At 42.7% G+C, this 18,847-nt stretch overlaps 1 protein-coding gene across 2 annotated transcripts in view; it reads left to right on the top strand.

Moving 5' to 3' along the window:
* Positions 1 to 18,847, top strand: part of HYDIN (HYDIN axonemal central pair apparatus protein) — a 365,754-nt gene that overhangs the window by 99,810 nt on the left and 247,097 nt on the right. For both annotated transcript variants that reach the window (XM_066243172.1, XM_066243173.1), the window contains exons 9-10: positions 4,905 to 5,088; positions 18,380 to 18,479. In XM_066243172.1, coding sequence (XP_066099269.1) covers positions 4,905 to 5,088; positions 18,380 to 18,479 — 284 coding nt within the window. The remainder of the gene's footprint in view (positions 1 to 4,904; positions 5,089 to 18,379; positions 18,480 to 18,847) is intronic.

Raw genomic sequence — 18,847 nt, forward strand, 5'->3', positions numbered from 1 at the left:
ACATGTGGATGGATGTTTCTTTTTTTCTTTTCCCCTATTCCACCTCCCCTGACACTCACACCTTATCTCTGTAATATTATCCTTGAATCTTATTCCTTCTCTGGTATTGTTTTTCTTTCATCATCTCTCTTGCTTATTCTGTTCTGTTAGTTTCTCTAGCAACTTTTTTTTTTGTAACAAGGGAACAATATGAGATAGCATTTTCATAACCACGGCTAGAAGCCTAATTTTATTGTCTAAGATCATGCCCCTCAAACAGTGAACTTGAAAAGTGGCTTCAGATGGCTAAACAAGATCTCCATTTTCACTTTGAGTGACATATAGCAACATAACTCATGTTTTTTTCAAACTGGGTTGGTTGATCTAAGTGAAGAGTTTATTGAACATGCATCCCTTTACCCTTCCCCTTCCCCTTCCTCTTCCCCTACCCCTCTCCTAGAGCCAGATCTGGGGCAAGAAGGGAAATGGACTTAGAGGAGAAATAGACCATTTATACCTAACATCTTATTTGAGCAGGTCATCTCTTCTCTCTCATCCCTCTCTTGTTCCTGAATACATCCCCAAGCAAGCCACAACTTACACTATTAGTCATGCATTCTTGTCCTAGACATAACTAGCCATGAGATGCCCATCTTCTCGAAAAGCATGGCAATGACAGAGAGGTTTGTACTTTATGGAACGTTTAGTTCCTGGCTCTGGATAGCTGCCCCTTGGTAGGTGGCAGTGCTCTTGCTGTGGGTATGAGCCCCCTTCTCCTCTGGGTCACACATCTTCAAGTTGTATCTTAAGCCACACATCAGTGGCAGGTAAGGTTGAATGTTCTCTGGTAGTTTGCTTATGGGCAGAGGTTTGCTCATCCCTGAGAAGTAGCAGTCAGATCTTTAGCTAATGGTGTAAATCTTCTCTTGAGCTCCCCAATGAGGGCAGTTCAGGTGTCCCTGGAGTAATCCTCCTTATATTTGACTCTCCTGCTCCTGAAGGTGAGCAGCCTGTCCCTCCTCTTCCTTTAGCAGACTCTGTACTTAAAAATGTAGAGAGGAAGGTGGACTTTGGTCCTGAACTTAGAACAGAGAGAATCTATTCTAAATGGTCTCATGTATACTTTGAAAGACTAAAGTTTCCCTTTGCGGCACCCCAAGGACCTAAGATTTAAAACTTCAGTGTGGATTTTTAGGTGAGAATCAGGAGTCTGCCTACCGTTTTCCAGGTATAACATGACTTAAAGCTTGTCCTAAGGCATTCATCTTACAGGAACTGAAAGTTACTCAGTGGTCACACTGAGAATGCTAATTGCTTTACCAATGCCCGCAAGACCCTATTCCAGCCAACATGGTTTCTTGGCCTCTACATCTTGATGATCTCCTAGTAAAGGAATTTGGCCCTCCTCAGGAACAGGAAGCCCTGTTCCTTTTTGGCAGTTTATCATTTTTATGTTAGGAAGGAAGACTTCCTTTCTCACCACGTACCTCAACATGTTGATCACATGTCCAGATTTGGGGACCTTGGGCTAATCTTAGGCTTTAGACTGACAAAGAAGATGTCGTATCGGCCCTGACCAGCCGGCTCAGTGGTAGAGTGTTAGCCCGGCATGTGGATATCCCGTGTTTGATTCCCAGTCAGGGCACACAGGAGAAATGCCCATCTGCTTCTCTACCCTCCCCCTCTTGCTTCTCTCTCTCTCTCTTCCCCTCCTGTAGCCATGGCTCAGTTGGAGCAAGTTGGCCCTGGCTGCTGAGGATGACTCCATGGCATCTGCCTCAAGTGCTAAAAAAATCTTGGTTGCTGAGCAACAAAGCAAGCCCCAGATAGGCAGAGCATCGCCTAGTGGGCTTGCTGGGTGGGTCCTGGTTGGGGTGCATGCGGGAGTCTGTCTCTCTGCCTCCCTCCTCTCACTGAATACAAAGAAGAAGATGTCATGTCACTCCCCACAGGAAGAAGTTCTGGGCTTTAAGATTTTTTCCCATTTTTATCTAAACCATCAGAATGAGATGTAGGGGCTTTTAAAAATTACATTTGGGTCACTGTCTTTTAGATGTTTTTCTGGGACTTGCAGAGAAATTACCTAATCTCTTCAGAAGTGGAGGCTGCATTCATTCCTTCTTACGTCCTCCACCTTGTCCTGTGGGATTATAAAACATCCCACAAGATTCTTTCATACTCATTCTCATTGTGGCTTATTATTTATATATTCAGAGATTCGGCATGGGCTTTTGAGGCTCTCTGTTCCCCATTTCTCCATAAAGGTCATGACCATTGTCTCAATAGCAGCTGGCTCAGTAATTCTGGATTTGCTCTGGGCAGGAACTCCTAGACTCTTTAATGGACTTCCATGAGTAGTTAGCATGGATTTATTTTATAATATTCAGGAATAAGAATGACATGTTTTTCTAGATAGATCAGTTCTAATTGGGCTTTGGACCTGCCACCCATGTAGTAGTAAGTTTAATCTTGAATGGCATTTGGTAAACAAAAAGAGTACTTCTAGTTCTTAGTTTATAGCAGTCATCACAGGGTGGCTTGGTGGCCAGGGCCGCACGGTCAATTTGAAAGTGGGTGGCTCTATCCTTTCCATACCAAGTGTGGACATGGGGTATTCCTCCCAGCTGTGAAGGCCGTGACTTTTAGTTTTTAATCTCCTCAGCATCTAGTCACCACCTCTTGGGGGTGCTATAGAGGAGCTGGGTCTCTAGCCCCTGAAGATGAGAAAGCATCACTAGTTCAATGCTACTATACCTGAGACAGGAGTCTTCTCCACTGACTGTAATCCATAGACTGGACTACACTTGATGCCTAAAGGTGGTGGTTGTTGATGGCTACCAGACTATTTGGAAAATAGGCTAACTCCATGGTTTAACTAAGAGAAAAGGTTGGTGTGTTGTTAAGCTCTGTGATGAGCTTAACAGAACCCACCTCTGAGACAGGAGACTGAATATTGGCAGGAAGAATGGCCTAACAATAGACTGGGGTATATAAAAGCCCTAGTTGGAGTCACCCCAGTCCAAGGTATTATTGTATGTTGCCTTCTTAGTCTCAGCCACGGCTCCAGTTCCCCCCCCAGGGGGCCATGAGGAAGACATCTGGTACCTTTCCCCACCCACCCCCATTATGTTATACAGCTGTTACTGGTTTCAGAGTCCCAGCAGCATGGGAGAAGAGCAGCAGTTCTGGGGAATTTTTGTTCTGTTTTCTGGCTCAGGGTTGAGCTAATCATGCTTTTCAGTTCATGGAGCATTATCACCCTTTGTTCATACGAGGCATTTTATCCCCACACCCCACTCCCATTAAACCCCTAAATAAACATAATGTTTATGATCCACACTATTTGTTTAACCAATTCTTCAATCTCTTACATAAAATTTACCCACTCTTTTTGGTATTATTGCTATCACTTTGATGAACGTCTTTGTAGCTGTGCTTTTACTTACATCCATGATTGTTTCTATAGGATTTATTTCTCAAGATAGGTGTTATAACTTCCACTCACAGGAATTAATGGTCTCCTTTCTTTCTGTGGACAGAGCTCTCTTAACTTTGCGCTGCTCTGCCCAGCAGCGTAGAAGGACTGTTGCTCTCGTTACCTTGGACACTGCTTCCCAAACAGCAATAAAAAGCAAGCATAGAACGCTTTCTTCCTTGGCGCCAGAACACACTGAACCCATTTCTTCGACATCTTTATGCTATGTGGCCAAAGGAACCTGAACACTACAGTTATTAAAAAGAGGCATTAGACATTGCTAAGCATGTGGCCTGCATGAAGTCATTTAGAAGATAGTTGGGGCTGGGACGGGAATTCAGTGACCCTAGGCTCTCACTGAGAGAGTTAAATAATTTGCCTCTTAAGGATGGTAATACCAGTAAAATGCTGAGGAAATGGTTATATGCCCTGGGAGGAGATAAAATTCAGTCTCCACATATTCAGGTGAAATAACTGATTTCAGGAGGAACATGAACACACCTGCGGTGAGGGCCCTGAGAAGAGGCTTGGGAAAGGCTGTTTTTCCGACTTACAACAAGGGATGTGAAGAGCTAGAAAGAGAAAAGGTGTCTTTGGTTGCAGTTTGAGCATTTTATAAGCTTGACAGCTTGATAATTGCCTGTGGTTGACACAGGGAGAAACTGGTATTTATTGACTATCTGTTTTGTCCCTGGAACTATATCAGGTTCTTGATCACTTTTATCCTCAACATATCTTTACGATGGGGGAGCTCGTATTTCATAGGTAAAGGCACAAAGGCATAGAGGAATTAGGTAACTCCCAAAGTCACAGAGCTAGTAAATAGAGAGTAGAAACAGGATCCAAACCTAGTCCTCGCTGACTTTCTATTCTGTTCTTCAGAGAGCTTCACAGCTAAGAAAGAATTAAAGCTAAGCAAGTTTAAGAGAAACAAAGCCGTTCTTGACGTGAGGGAGGTGGAGTTGATGTTAAGTAATTAAAAAGCAACCTGGAAAATGCAATTATGGAAAATAAAATATTTTTCCAAATATGCATAAGGGCTCAGGAGTAAGCAAGTGGAGGACAGGAAGCCCAGGAGGACTTCTTGAAGGAAGTGACTAAAGAGCAAACTGAGGCTTTTGAGAAGTTAAAGTATAAGCTCACTCAGGGCCAGGAGGGACCACCCGAAGGTGATGTTTGAGGCCATTCCCAGGAGAATGGCCTGCCGGGAAGCCCTTTACAGTGGTCTTCGTGGGAGTATCAAAACGAATCTCACGTGTCCGGTTTGAGGCCATTCCCAGGAGAATGGCCTGCCGGGAAGCCCTTTACAGTGGTCTTCGTGGGAGTATCAAAACGAATCTCACGTGTCCGGTTTGAGGCCATTCCCAGGAGAATGGCCTGCCGGGAAGCCCTTTACAGTGGTCTTCATGGGAGCATCAAAGCGAATCTCACGTGTCCTGTTTTCCCTCAGGGTCTGTAAGGATCTGGTCAAAGAGGAGAAGAAGGAGACTGACGAGTTTCTTGAAGAGTGTGTCACTGATCCTTCACTCCGAGAACGTCTTTCCATTCTCTCCTCCACCTTTGAGAATCAGCAAAGGCTGCTCCAGACAGACAGCATGCTCTTCTTGAATCACATTTTCACCATCGATCCCCTGGTGAGCACATATATACGTTCTGAGCACACAGTAAATGTACATGGGAGTGCAGGGTGCGTTTTGATGAGGGCACCCACTCTGGGATGAATACCGGAAGTTCTGAGAGCATAGGGACTCCATATGAAGAGCCCCAACATCATCGCTGTGAGACAGGGAATGAGGTTAACGGTAAGAACGCTCGTAGGGTACATTTATAGGTCACGCTTTCTATGCACCAATCACTGTTCAACACTGTGCATGCATTACCCGGTTTATTTCATTTGTGTATCTATACTTTCAGTTATAGTCCGTTCCTCATTCTACAGATGAAGAAATTGAGACTTGGAGAAATTTGATAACTTACTCAAGGCCAAGCAGTTAGTGTTAGGAGCTAGAAATTAAACTCTGATTAGCCTGACTCTAGAATAGGATTTCTCAGCCTATGCATTATTGACATTTGGGCTGGATAATTCTTTGTCTGGTACATTGCAGGATATTTTAATAGCAACCCTGATCTTTACCTGCCAGATACTAGCTGTGACAACCAAAACTTTCCGGGTACTGCCAAATGTCCCCTGGTAGGCAAGATCGCTTGGTTGAAAATGACCTTGTCCTTAATTCACTACATAAATAGTTATTGTCTGCATGTTCTGTACCAGGCACTGCATGTGCGCCTGACATTGATGAACAGTCAACCTCGCCCCCTGTCTGTCCAGGGAGAGCAGAGCCTGGGTCAGAACAGGGTCTGACTGAATCCACGGACCAAGCTTGACTACTTTGCCCCACTGTCTCTGTATTCACTGTGTGCCAGGCACTGTGCCCGCCTCCCACTTAGCCAGCACAATGAGCTGAGGGTAAAGACAGAAGTAGGAGTTGAGAGAGCCAGCAGCTAGTTCGAGCTGCTGGATTGTAACGATGCAAACCAGCTGGAGAGGAGACGTGGGTGCAAGGGCACATTAGAATACGAGGTCACTTGTGGGAAATGCCACCGATGTGTGTAGACCTGCTTTCCTTATGCCTGCACTTCCACGGTTTTATTAAAGGATGTAACAGGGAAAAGGGATTTTGTAGCTAAGTAAGTTTCAGGAAAACTGGGTTTGATATTGTTTGAAATTTACTGTAGGGTGTCTTAAAAGTCTTTTATATATATAATAATACGCATTGTAGTCTCCGAGAGGGAGCCTTCCCCTTGGAGCTCTTCTCTGAGACTATTGTTTTGTAGAGCTGCTTGGGAATCACTCATGAAGACAGTCAGCATGCTAGTTCAGGTGCTGGGTGATGATCAGATTGAGCAGTACGAGAAGGCTTCTTGAGAGTGGAGCCTTGAACTGGGTCTTGCAGGATGGGACATTTGGGATGTGCATGGCATGGCTCATTCAAGGGCCCAGGGATGGATAAAGTTGTTTGAGTAAGGGTCCACATCAGAAAATAAGGTTGGCGAAGTGAGTTGAAGCTAAATCTTCTTTCACATCGGAAGACTGTCTACTGCTCAGTTAAGCAAAGGGACCTTCAGATATGATGGGTTAAACTGGCAAGAGGTTAAATCAAGATAAACATACAGTCTTGGAAGGACAGGACAGATGCCTGTTAAAATGGGTCAAAGATGTAAAAAGGTTAGGAAGGCATTCCAAGTCTGAGAGAGCAAATGGCTGAGCGGGAAGGAGGCAGGGAGGAGCAAACAGTTCTGGCAATCTTAGACATGCCAGTAAGGGCTGGAGTGTAGACGGTTCCAGCTGGTACTAGAGAGCCAGGCTGATGAGTACTGTCCTGTTTCTCATATCCTTCTGGGAGTGGGTGACTCAGGGATACAAATATTGGTGGTCAGGAAGAGGTGGGAGGCCCACCGGTGAGTCCTGTTCATTTCCAGCCCAGAAGTAGAAAGACTAGGATTTTCTTCCCTTCATCCTCACTGCCATAACCCAAAGCTTCTTGATGGAGATATACATGTATTAAAATAAGGCATTTAATTATGATTGATTTTGAATTCTAGATGACAAATGAATTGAGCATTATCACAAGGCATCTTTTCATCATTAGGAAGAAAAACATTCTTTAAAACAGTGATTCACAGAAATGGTATCTTTAAATGAGACTATAGCATCTGTAATGATTTTATCTTTTCAATACACTATTCAGGTTTTCTTCTCATGATAGTATTCATTAGCTGGTTCTTGATTTTTTTTTTTCTTTTTTTTTTTTTTTTTTTTTGCGAAATGAAAATTAAAGCATAAAATTTTCCTAGTGGCTTCATAAAGTTATTCTGCTCAAAAGAGCAGAACTCAATGTCAGTTATAGTGAATTATTTATTAGTGTTAAATCTCTTTTTTCCCCTCCCTACTTAAAGATCCCGATAGTTTTATAGAAATAAAGTTCTTGTGCGTGTAATATAACCTTACTTTATAAATTACTTTGGAAGGTATTTGATGGGAAATTTTTTCCATTTTATTAGCTTCTTGACCCAAATGTGAATGATGGGTATTTTCCACTGTTGAGATTTTGGTTTTTTGATGCAGGTAAATAAATGCTATGGAGTTTGGAATGAGTGAAATGGGAATGGATTTACAGATGAGATGAGATATGAACAATATACTGGAGGAAGGGTAAGATTTAATTAAATGGAGAGGAAAAAAGAGAATGTTTCTAGTTGGACAAATTATGAAAACAAAGGCAAGAGAAAGTATTAGTTTAGTGGCGCATTATATAACAATAAAATGACCAGTTTTTCTGGTGCGGGCAGTCATGGAGACTGGGAAGGAGGAGAAATAGGAGCTGCCTGGTCAACCTGTTGTGCAGGAGCCTACGGTGCATTTCTGCAAACACTGAATCTGAGGGGTGCTAGTGTGTGTTCCTTGGCAGAGGAAGCTTTATGGTCAGATAAATTTGGGAACTACTGGTTCAAAAGGAGGTAATTCTCCAAGTGGTAGACTGTAAGCAGTATTTCCCTGTGGCCAGAGACCCTTTTCCCACACAGGATGCCAAGGTGTCTCCGCAGCACCCAGAGCAGGACAAGGATGCGTTCAAGGTGTTCTAGAAATATTATCCTGATAGCCAGGTGTGGACCAAAATGAAGGACGGTGGGCAAAGAGGGGGAGAAGAATGCAGGCCAGGTAGGGGAGGTGTGCTAATCCTGGAAGGGTCAGGGAGCTGGACATCGTTGCCGGCAAGTTTGGGGTGAAGTGTCAGAGTGTTGCTGACCAGGGTAGTCGGCCTGGTAATGGCTGGGAAGCAAAGGAAACGGCAGACGTGAGAGCTGTTCAAAGGAAAGGCGTTAAAATCAAGAAGTACAAGTTGGTAGTTACCAAATAGTAAGGTGTCCAACTTTTTTACAATGAAAAGGAGGACAAAAATAAACTGAGGAAAACAATATCATAAATAAAAGAAACATTTTATTCATTGCAATAATAATACACTATAATATGATAAATGCATAATAAAAACATTTGTAATATTTTATATTGTAATTATGCTTACATGCCTATTAATTTTTAATTATAATTGTAAGATAAAAGTATTCATTTAGATACAAATACATCACATCACACACGATGGATTGACTCTGCATTGATCAAATACAGACATTTATAGATTAGTCTTCCAATATCAAAAAGGAGGACATGTAGGAGGACACTTTTTGAGGGAGGATAGAACTTACAAAAGAAGGACTGTCCTCCCTAAAGGAGGATAATTGGTCACCTTAAAAATAGCCGTGGGGATGTAAAGTGCAGCACAGGGAATAGAGTTGATAATGCTGTAATGACTATGTGTGGTGCCAGGTGGGTGCGAGACTAATCAGGGGGGTCAGTTTGTAAATTATGTAAATGTCCAATCACTATGCTGTACACCTGAAACTAATATAAAATAATATTGAATGTCAACTGTAGCTGACAGATAAAAAGGAAAAGAAAGAAAAAGAAAGGCATTAAAGTGCTTTTTTATTGACTAGTCATGGAGGGTGAAACATGGTGCGGGATCATGCGTCTCCTCGGAATCTGAACTATTAATAGATTAGCTGGGAGAATTATGGTGGCTGATAGAAGTTAGCAAGTCAGGAGTCCTGGGTTTCTCTCCTACCTTTGCCAGTAACAAATATGACCTTAAACAAGCCATTCAATCCTTCTGGCTTTGGTTGACTTGTACACAAAATAAGTGTTGTTTTGTTTTAAAGGTAGGATACTTGGATCTAATTTGGGAACAGACTCTGAGCTCCTTAAGTGCCTTGGGCTCTTTCCCTCCTGGGAGCATGCCCACGCCTCTCTTCCCTCTCAGGCGTGCATCTCCTAAACTCTAAGGGTCCCACAAGATTTGCAACCAGGGAAGCAATGCGCAGTGGCAGCTCCCCTGCCTTTTCTCCAAGGCTCCTTTTCTCTGACCTCCCAGTGAGCCGGAGCAGCTGGGAGAACCAATAGATGGTTCTGTTGAACCAATAGAACACTAGATGGTTCCCCATTGCTTCTGTCCTCAGCCCTTGTTTCACTGTCCCCAGCTTTCATGAAAGTACTCTCAAAAAAAAAAAAGTGCCTTATTCTCATCTGTGCCCCAGGCCCACCACAGCGCCAGTTAATGAAGGGAGGAAGGAAGGGAGGGAGAGGGGGGAGCAAGGGAGGTGTGTTAATGATGATCAGTTTGGTTCTGAACACGTTGAATTTGAGATGACAGCAGATGTTCATAAAGTTTTGGAAATGCAGTACTAAATTTGTGGGAGGGCAGTCAGGAGTGGAGGTAAGACATATGAGAATCTTATACAGGTCTTCATTGAAGGCATGAAAAGCAGATGGAAATTCTAAGAGCAGAGACAGATGAAGGAAAATTGCAGAAGACCCAAGAGAGCCCTTGGGTGCTGACTTTTAGAGACCCTGCAGGGTGAGGAGGGGCTGTGCATTCACAGAGCAGGCTGGCTGAGAGGAGAGCCTGCCAGCGGAGAGCGTATCAGCCTGCCTTTCCTGTCTCTCCACCCTGTTACGGTCGGATCCTCACCATTTTCTACTGAAGGTCTTCTGAATCTTGCTCACGTATCAGATCAGTTATGTCAAAGCCACTATTTTATTTTTGACAGTTGAGCTATGTATCAGCAGTTAGTTTTTTTTTTTAATTAGAGTGTGCTTTCTTTTAATTAGTTTCTTGATGTGAGTTGAGTTCACAGAAGTCAAGAAGATTAAAATCACACAGTGTCACCTACTGATCTAACAATCAATCTCCAACTGATATCCTGTTCAGAAACTAAAAATGAAATAAAAGGTTGAGCTAGGCTAGGGGCTTAGAGACCACCTTGCTTTCTTTTATTTTTTTTATAGAGACAGAGAGAGGGATAGACAGGGACAGACAGGAACGGAGAGATGAAAAGCATCAATCATTCGTTTTTCGTTACGCGTTGCAACACCTTAGTTCAGGGGTTGGGAACCTTTTTGGCTGAGAGAGCCATGAACACCACATATTTTAAAATATAATTCCAAGAAAGCCATACAACAACCTGTGTACATTATGCATTATCCAATAAAAATTTGGTGTTGTCCCAGAAGACAGCTGTGATTGGCTCCAGCTATCCGCAACCATGAACCCCAGCGGTAGGAAATGAATGGATTGTAATACATGAGAATGTTTTATATTTTTAACATTTTTTTTTATTAAAGATTTATCTGTGAGCCAGATGCAGCCATCAAAAGAGCCACATCTGGCTCACGAGCCATAGGTTCCCAACCCCTGCCTTAGTTATTCATTGATTGCTTTCTCATATGTGCCTTCACTGCGGGCCTTCAGCAGACCAAGTAACCCCTTGCTCGAGCCAGTGACCTTGGGTCCAAGCTGATGGGCTTTTGCTCAAGCCAGATGAGCCTGTGCTCAAGCTGGCGACCTTGGGGTCTCGAACCTGGGTCCTTCCGTGTTCTATTCACTGCGCCACCGCCTGGTCAGGCACCACTTTGCTTTCTGATGGCCTCTTCAGCCTGTGTCCACTGAAGAAAGACATTGATTCTCATTACTTCAAATGAGGTAAACTTAGGGGGGAATAAAACCTGTTACCTTAGTGTCTGAAAAGAAATACGAAATGAAATGCTTACTTTTTCAGACCTATGTCTATATATGTTGATTTTCAAATGAGTCAGCTAAAACCAAGGTTAGTTTAGCTCTTATTGTGTTTTCTGTATATTGTGTGTTTTATGGGAACATAGTTTCTATTTTAGAGGTCCTTTCAATTTAAAACAGGTATTCAAGATCAAGGAATGAATCAGTGTTCCTAAAATGCCCAGAGGTGGTGATGGTTTTGAATTAAATCAAATTTTATTAATGTAACCATGTGAGAAGTAGTTTAACTCAATGCTATGAGAATGACTTGACCAAAACTCTAGAACTGAAAGTTCGTACATGGTTCTATAACCCGTTCACCACGTGGCCCCGTAGTTTCATCATCTTGGCTTACTTTTTTCTCATCATGCTCATTGCATAGCATTGCCATAGGGTCTGTTGTTTGAGCCTTGAGGAGTTATGGTGGGGTGTCTTGGGTACTGATATGGTTGCAGAGTGCAAAGGAGGGAGTTTGTATCTGCGAGACTCCACAGATGGCCCATTGGGCGAGGGCGCAGAGTGACCACAACACAATCCCGGGCAGATGTAGAACAGAGGTCTGGAGGTAACTTTTTATTTAGCTTTACTTAGTAATTTATGATATTCTAATAGTAACCATAACTGTTATTTTAGTCATTGAAACATGTGGTATATTACTATTTATGTCAAGTTTCTCATGTCAATTCTTTTGATAAAGTCTTGGAGTATTAATGTAATTAGCCAAAATTTTTCCATTTATTTGTTACCTAGGGGAAGTACTGGGTTCTATAGAATACTGACCCTTCCTCAACGCACCTGTCTCTGTATAGTTTTTTCCCCTCTTTGGAAAAGAAGTGTAAAATCGAGTCTATTATACATGTTTTGTGCCTTCCAGAAGAGCAAGTGGAAATGACTACTTCCAGAAATATAATATTCTATTTTACTAGATGGACTTTGGCTGTACAGAGTTTTGACAGTCTCATTTTGTTATAGTCTCTGCTTAGGTCTCCTGGGTACCTGAGTGAGAGAGATTCAAAGACAAAAAAACACAATTCTGAGAATTGAGAGGCAGAAGACTATCACAGGGCAAAAAGAGAATTAAGCCTTTGATTTCCATGGGCGGCTAGGAGCCCTCTGAGAAATCACAGCACAAATGTGCTGGCTTTGTTCCTGAACCTGGTAGGTACTGCTGGCTCAGGCCATGCTTTTAAGATGCAGCAATTTTCTGAACATTGAATACTTGCTATTTTCTCAAAAAGAAAGGGCTGAGAGAATTTAAAGGTATTTGCCTAAACTGGTCGTAGCTGGTTGGCTGATACTAGTGAGCAGGGAAAACATTCCCGCTTCTGTTAGCAAGTGTCTTTTCCATCAAAGAAAAAGTCATACAGTATCCCTAGAAAAGCTTCAGCTTAATTTAACTAAGTCTGAAAGAGGGAAACTTGATAATTTCTTTATTATCATGTAAGTAATAGTAAACCATGCTTTGTCGTCACCTAAGCCTGCAGAAAACATGCAGTTCAGCAATTCAGACTTTGAAAGCACAGCTCAAATTTAGTTTACTTGATTTCCCCCACATCGGCATCGCATGTGAGCTCAGCAGAACCAGGCTGGGTGGAAGCCTGGATGGCTACGAAAGAGGGACGGTCTAGCTTTTTACTGCAGACTCCTTCCACTGCTGGTACCATTAGCTGTGAGTCACATTGCAAACATGTGGGAGCTGACTCCTTGGAAATGGACACCAGGAAGGAGAAAGGAGGACAAGGATCTGCTGAGAGCAAACTGTCCTTGACAAGTCACAGCTCTTCCATCAGGACGGAGATCCCATTCTACGCCTCTCCCCTTCTGTTTGTAATGGCCTCTCAGATCTTTGTGCTTGGCCAGACCTTTCCCAGTGGTACTGGTACATTCACTATTGTATTGGAGAACTGGTGTAAGGGAGGGAGGCCTAAGGAGGTCTTAGAAATAGCAAGATTTGCCCTGGGCTTGTTGGCTCAGTGGTAGAGTGTCAGCCTGGCGTGCAGGCGTCCCGGGTTCGATTCCTGGCCAGGGCACACAGGAGAAGTGCCATCTGTTTCTCCACCCCTCCCCCTCTCCTTCCTCTCTGTCTCTCTCTTCCCCTCCCGCAGCCAAGGCTCCATTGGAGCAAAGTTGACCTGGGCGCTGAGGATGGCTCTGTGGCCTCTGCCTCAGGTGCTGGAATGGCCCTGGTTGCAACAGAGCGACGCCCCAGATGGGCAGAGCATCACCCCCTGGTGGGCCTGCTGGGTGGATCCTGGTCGGGTGCCTGCTGTTTCCAACTTCAGAAAAATACAAAAAAAAAAGAAAAAGAAAGAAATAGCAAGATTCCTCATGGCTCATGAAATGAGTTGACACCTGTCCTTGCTGGAAGAGACACAGATCTCTTCTCTCCAGAAAAGGGCATGAACATCACATACAACCACCTAAGTTCTAGAAAACCCCACTGGAATTTTCACTATATATGGGTTAGAGTGTTTCACCAAAGATAAAGCACATGTTTTGTGAAATTTCCTCTGACAGATAACCAAATCCTAAATCCCTCTCTTAGAAACATTTCTGGTCATTATTTTGAGAATCAGAGCTTTACTAAATTTAGTTTCTTGTTCAAGCAGATAAAATGGAATAAAAAAATCTTACATGTCATGTGCCAATTAGCTCTTTTATCTCAATGATAATAAGAATGGTTTACCTTCAATTTTTTAGCTTCCATTTTTTCCTGTTTCTCTTTGAGACAACTTCTATTTTCCCTGATGATAAAGAGAGCCATCATTTATTTCATTTATCTGGAAAGTTCTAGAAGAGCAACTGTGGGTAGTGAAACATATTATAGCTTCTAGTCAGTGCTTCCTTTTTTTTCTAGTTGATTGATAGACATTTGATTTTAAGAGGATGTTTTTATTTTCCAAGTGAAAATCTTTAAATTTTCCTTAAATATAATAAAGTAGCTAAAAATATTTACTTATGTAGTTAAGAATATTTTCCTTTTGGTGGAGCATGATGGAATTCATTACACATTATAGCTGCTCTTGAAGTCATTATTCACTGGCTTTGTTCTGAGCTGACTGAACCCTGGTCCAACCAGGATAGCCTGATTTAGATTTACTGACGTATTTCCCAAGAGCTGCAAAAGGTGACTGTCAGTCACCAGACAGGAGGGAGAGAAACGGAGGGAGGGAAGGAAGGAAAGAGGAATAGGGGGAAAGAAGGAGGGAGGGAGGAAGAAAGAAAGGGAAAGAAGGTGATTGATTTTTTAAATATTTTGGTTTTTTTATTTAAGGATTTTCAAGAAGGATTTTAAAAGAGCTTCTTTAATCATTGTGAATATATTTTTTTAAAGAGAACATTTTTATTTTTTATTTATTTATTTATTTTACAGAGACAGAGAAAGAGTCAGAGAGAAGGATAGACAGGGACAGACAGGAACGGAGGGATGAGAAGCATCAATCATCAGTTTTTCGTTACGACACCTTAGTTGTTCATTGATTGCTTTCTCATATGTGCCTTGACCACGGGCCTTCAGCAGATCGAGTAACCCCTTGCTCGAGCCAGCGACCCTGGGCTCAAGCTGGTGAGCTTTTGCTCAAACCAGATGAGCCCGTGCTCAAGCTGGCAACCTTGGGGTCTCGAACCTGGGTCCTCCACATCCCAGTCCGACGCTCTATCCACTGTGCTACCTCCTGGTCAGGCAAAGAGAACATTTTTAAAGGGCAATTTTTTCCTTTTTTTAAATTTAGAAATGAAATTTAATGGGGTGACATTGATCAATAAGAATACATAGGTTTCAGGTAAACATCTCTATGGCATTTGAACTGTTGATTGTGTTGTGTGCCCGTCACCCAAAGTCAGATCATTTTCTGCCACCGTATATTTGTCCCTCTTTATTCCCCTTAAAAGACACTCTTCTCATAATTGTACTAATCACCTGTCATGAACCAGTGGCAGTATGTTCACAGACAGCTTTCAGAAAGTCTTAGAACTGTGTCCATCAAGTCACTTGTTTGTTCTTGTTCCAGAGGAAACATGAAGTTCCATTTCCAGAGGAATTTATTACTATTTGGCCAAAGCTCATGTTATAGGAGTTAGCGTTGGGCCTGAAATGCAAAGTTGATCCCTTTTGGCAGGTCACTTGATTAATACATGACATGCAAGTGATAAATCTGAGGGAAAAACAAAACTAAGACCAGGAAGGAAGATAATTACAATATAGCTGAAGGCCATTTTGACAATTATTTTCAATAAACAAGGTACTAGTCACTAACCTGTTATATCCTGTAGATTCAATCTTTCCTTTGGAGCTGGAAAAGGGACAGATGAGAGAGGGGTTGTATATAGAAGGGAAGTAGACCAGCAGGGGGTTCTGCGTGATGAGGCTGCTTTCCTAGACTGGAAAGAAGGGATACTGATGTCAGGGCCAGTAGGGAAAATTCCGAACGTTTTGGTTTTCAGAAAGAAACTTCAGAACTGAACAATAAAGAAAAATTCTCTCCAGAGACATAAATGACATAGGAGTTAATTTCCGAAGTGTTGGAGAAGTAATATGAAACGGTTCAAAGAGCTATTAGTGAAAGCGGCATCATTTTAGACCGATTGCCTGTTTCTGGAGTTCGCTCTCTCTGATTTGCTAGAAAATGCCATATTGAGTTCTTGCTCTAAGGAAATAGATGCTATTTAATTTTTATTTTAATCCCAACTGAAAAATACCTGTCCTGTGTTTCCAACTCCTTCAAATGACCTGATATTGAAAGCATCCGTCCTGCAAGAGGCAACTGAAGGACCACACGCCTGCTTCTACAGAGACACACAGCCCTCTGAATGCACGTTACGTGACACGGGCCCAGGAGGGGCTTTTAGAATAGGATTGTCCTTGAATTATCTTCCCAGGCTGAGTAAAGCTGAAAGTTACTAGGGGATGTCACGGGCACAATAAAACAGCTACAGCCCCAGATCAGCAAACACTGAGCCCAGTCCCTTCGCTCAGCCTGCATCCTGTGGACTTGGGTTCCCTTGTGCTGGTTTTCCCTCCCAGCCTCTGGGGAGTCTCCATCTCAGAACGTAAGTGTGTTGCCCCCTTGTCTGCACCTGGACCCTGGATTCTCTTGCTGGAATAGTGCTTTTGAAAGTGACCTGCCCCCCACCCCCAGATCATGAAGCCCTTGCTTCTATGACTTCCAGTGTATCATTTTGGGGATCATTTCCCATCATTCTAATAAGACATTTCTAGCAGGTTTTTTTAGGGATAGCTGTTTCGATCAGTCTGCTTAGACAGGAACATGTGAGCTGGGTCCAGTCTATACTCTCAAACAGAGTGAGTCTAAACCCTCAAGGCAATACATTTGTTTCATGGGATAGGAGGAAAACCAGGTCTTAGGCGTTTGGGGATGGAATAGCTACTGATATACCAGTGAATGGACGAGGCCCTCTTCTGCCTGGGCTCTCTGCCCATTCAGGTCATGAGTGTTCCTAACGCTCTATTTCACCAAGGTCCCCAATAATTAAGGGGGCGAGGTATTTTCCATTTATCAAAGGGGCCAGATACTCGTTTCAAGGTTTGGGGAGGTGCCACAGTGAAATGCCTAAATCAGTGGAAGTGCTGAGGGATTCCCTGTTCCCTGCATGATCTCAGAGGTCCCTGCCAGCTCTCAGTGTGATGCTTTTGTGGTTCCAGTTGAGGAGAAAATGGCGGAGGTAAGCTGCGGCCATGACTAGGCACCTGCTAATAACCACACAATGTGCAAAGTGCACGGATATGGCCGATTCAGGGAACATGCTGAGCACTTGTCTGTGCCGCCTCTGCTTCAGGTCCTGGAGATGGAACAGTGTCTACCCTCATGGAGCCTTCATTCTAGCAACCTGACCTGGGAGATGAGAGCTTCCAGGACCCTCATTGCTACTTCTTGGAGGCTCTGCACTCTTATTATTCTGAAGTTGGGGCATACTGCCTGAGAAGGACATTGATCAGGCTGTTCCCTTCATAAATAAGCCCAAATTGGCTCTAGTTTTCTATCCACCCCCACCCCTATTGGATGTCTTACTTCAGACTATTTTTTTTCTCTGCTTGATTCTTTATTCTAGCACTATCTTCATTTCTAGCCAGACTGGAAATGGCATGTACATTGGGGACTGTCTGAAACTGCAGCCTAATTATTTATCATGTTGTCTTGTCTTAGTTTGTCTGTCTTTTTTAGGCTCCCCCACCTAACTAGAGTTTTGGATGTGTTTATCACATATGCCCTACTTGGCTCTAGTTACAAAAACCATACAGTAAACACACACTTTTCTCCCCTACATTTTTCAATACTTCCATCTTTGTCTTTCCAAGTGGTGTAAAAATAACATCAATCATACTAAACAGCTATTTACTGAGGTCTTTCCACGTACTGAGCACGGGACAAAGCATTTGACCTGTGTGACATCGTCAGACCTTAGGAAGCTCTTAGAGGTAGGTGATATTTAGCCTCCACTTTCACAACCCTGAGAACTTAATGAAGAGCCTCCAGGTTACATGGCTGGTACAAAATAGTTTTCAAAGAATACGTTCAGGGAAATCTGATATATGACGCATGCATTACAAAATTTCAAAACTTGTTTTCCGTACTATGACTTTGAATGGTTTGAATGAAAATGAGAAATGATACTGGATCAGAACCAGGGTTTGATCTGCCATTGTTCTGCCTTGGGCCCATTGCTATATTTTCATGGAATAAGAGTATTTCCTTATGTTGTCACCTCAAAAGTCAGGAATGTGATCCCTCCATCAAATGAGTTGGTACTTCTTTCTCTGTGGGCCATCTGGACCTTATTTAGATATATAGGCACAACACTTAGAATGCATATTATAAAATATTTGCGTACACGTTTGTCATCCATCTCCCATGTGAGCTTCGTGCGGCCTTGGACTACACCCGTCTTCGTCTCTGAAGCCCAGGCTGGGCACACGTGGCATACAGTGGTGTTCATTGACTATACAAATTTTAACAATTTTCCAGATATACTAGTTATAAAGTAATATAACTATTAGGTATACAAACTTGTGATATATTCATGAACTCACTGAAATTATTTTCGAAGCTTGTTTCTAACTTGTACCACCTCTTATCAAGTAGCATAAGTTAACTGTCTATTGGGTAAAATATGGCTTTCTTTTATTGATTGTAAAAAATATTCCCTTCCAATTTCCTGGAGTTTTAATGTAATAATAACATGTAAAAGCAGTACCTTCTCTTTGTCATATTGGTTTTTAATAATTCATATTTTTCAGGAAGGTGATGTCTGGCCCAACTCATCAGCGGAAATCACTGTGTACTTTAACCCTCGTGAAGCCAGGCTCTACCAAATGACTGTTTACTGTGACATTTCAGGTAAAAACTTCCTCTGTGCAGTAAAGGCAGGTTACAAAGTGCCCAGAGCATATGATGGGATGCCTGAGAGTGTGAGAGTGTGAGTGTGTGTGTGTGTGTGTGTGTGCGCGCACGCTATGGGCAGTGCATGATATTCATAGAGCAGGGGTCCCCAAACTACGGCCTGCGGGCCGCATGCGGCCCCCTGAGGCTATTTATCCAGCCCCCGCCGCACTTCCGGAAGGGGCACCTCTTTCTTTCATTGGTGGACATTGACTATCTTATTAGCCAAACGCAGGCCCATAGTTCCCATTGAAATACTGGTCAGTTTGTTGATTTAAATTTACTTGTTCTTTATTTTAAAATATTGTATTTGTTCCCGTTTTGTT

This window comes from Saccopteryx bilineata, chromosome 9 (genome assembly GCF_036850765.1).
Source record: "Saccopteryx bilineata isolate mSacBil1 chromosome 9, mSacBil1_pri_phased_curated, whole genome shotgun sequence".
NCBI classification, from domain to species: Eukaryota; Metazoa; Chordata; class Mammalia; order Chiroptera; family Emballonuridae; genus Saccopteryx; species Saccopteryx bilineata.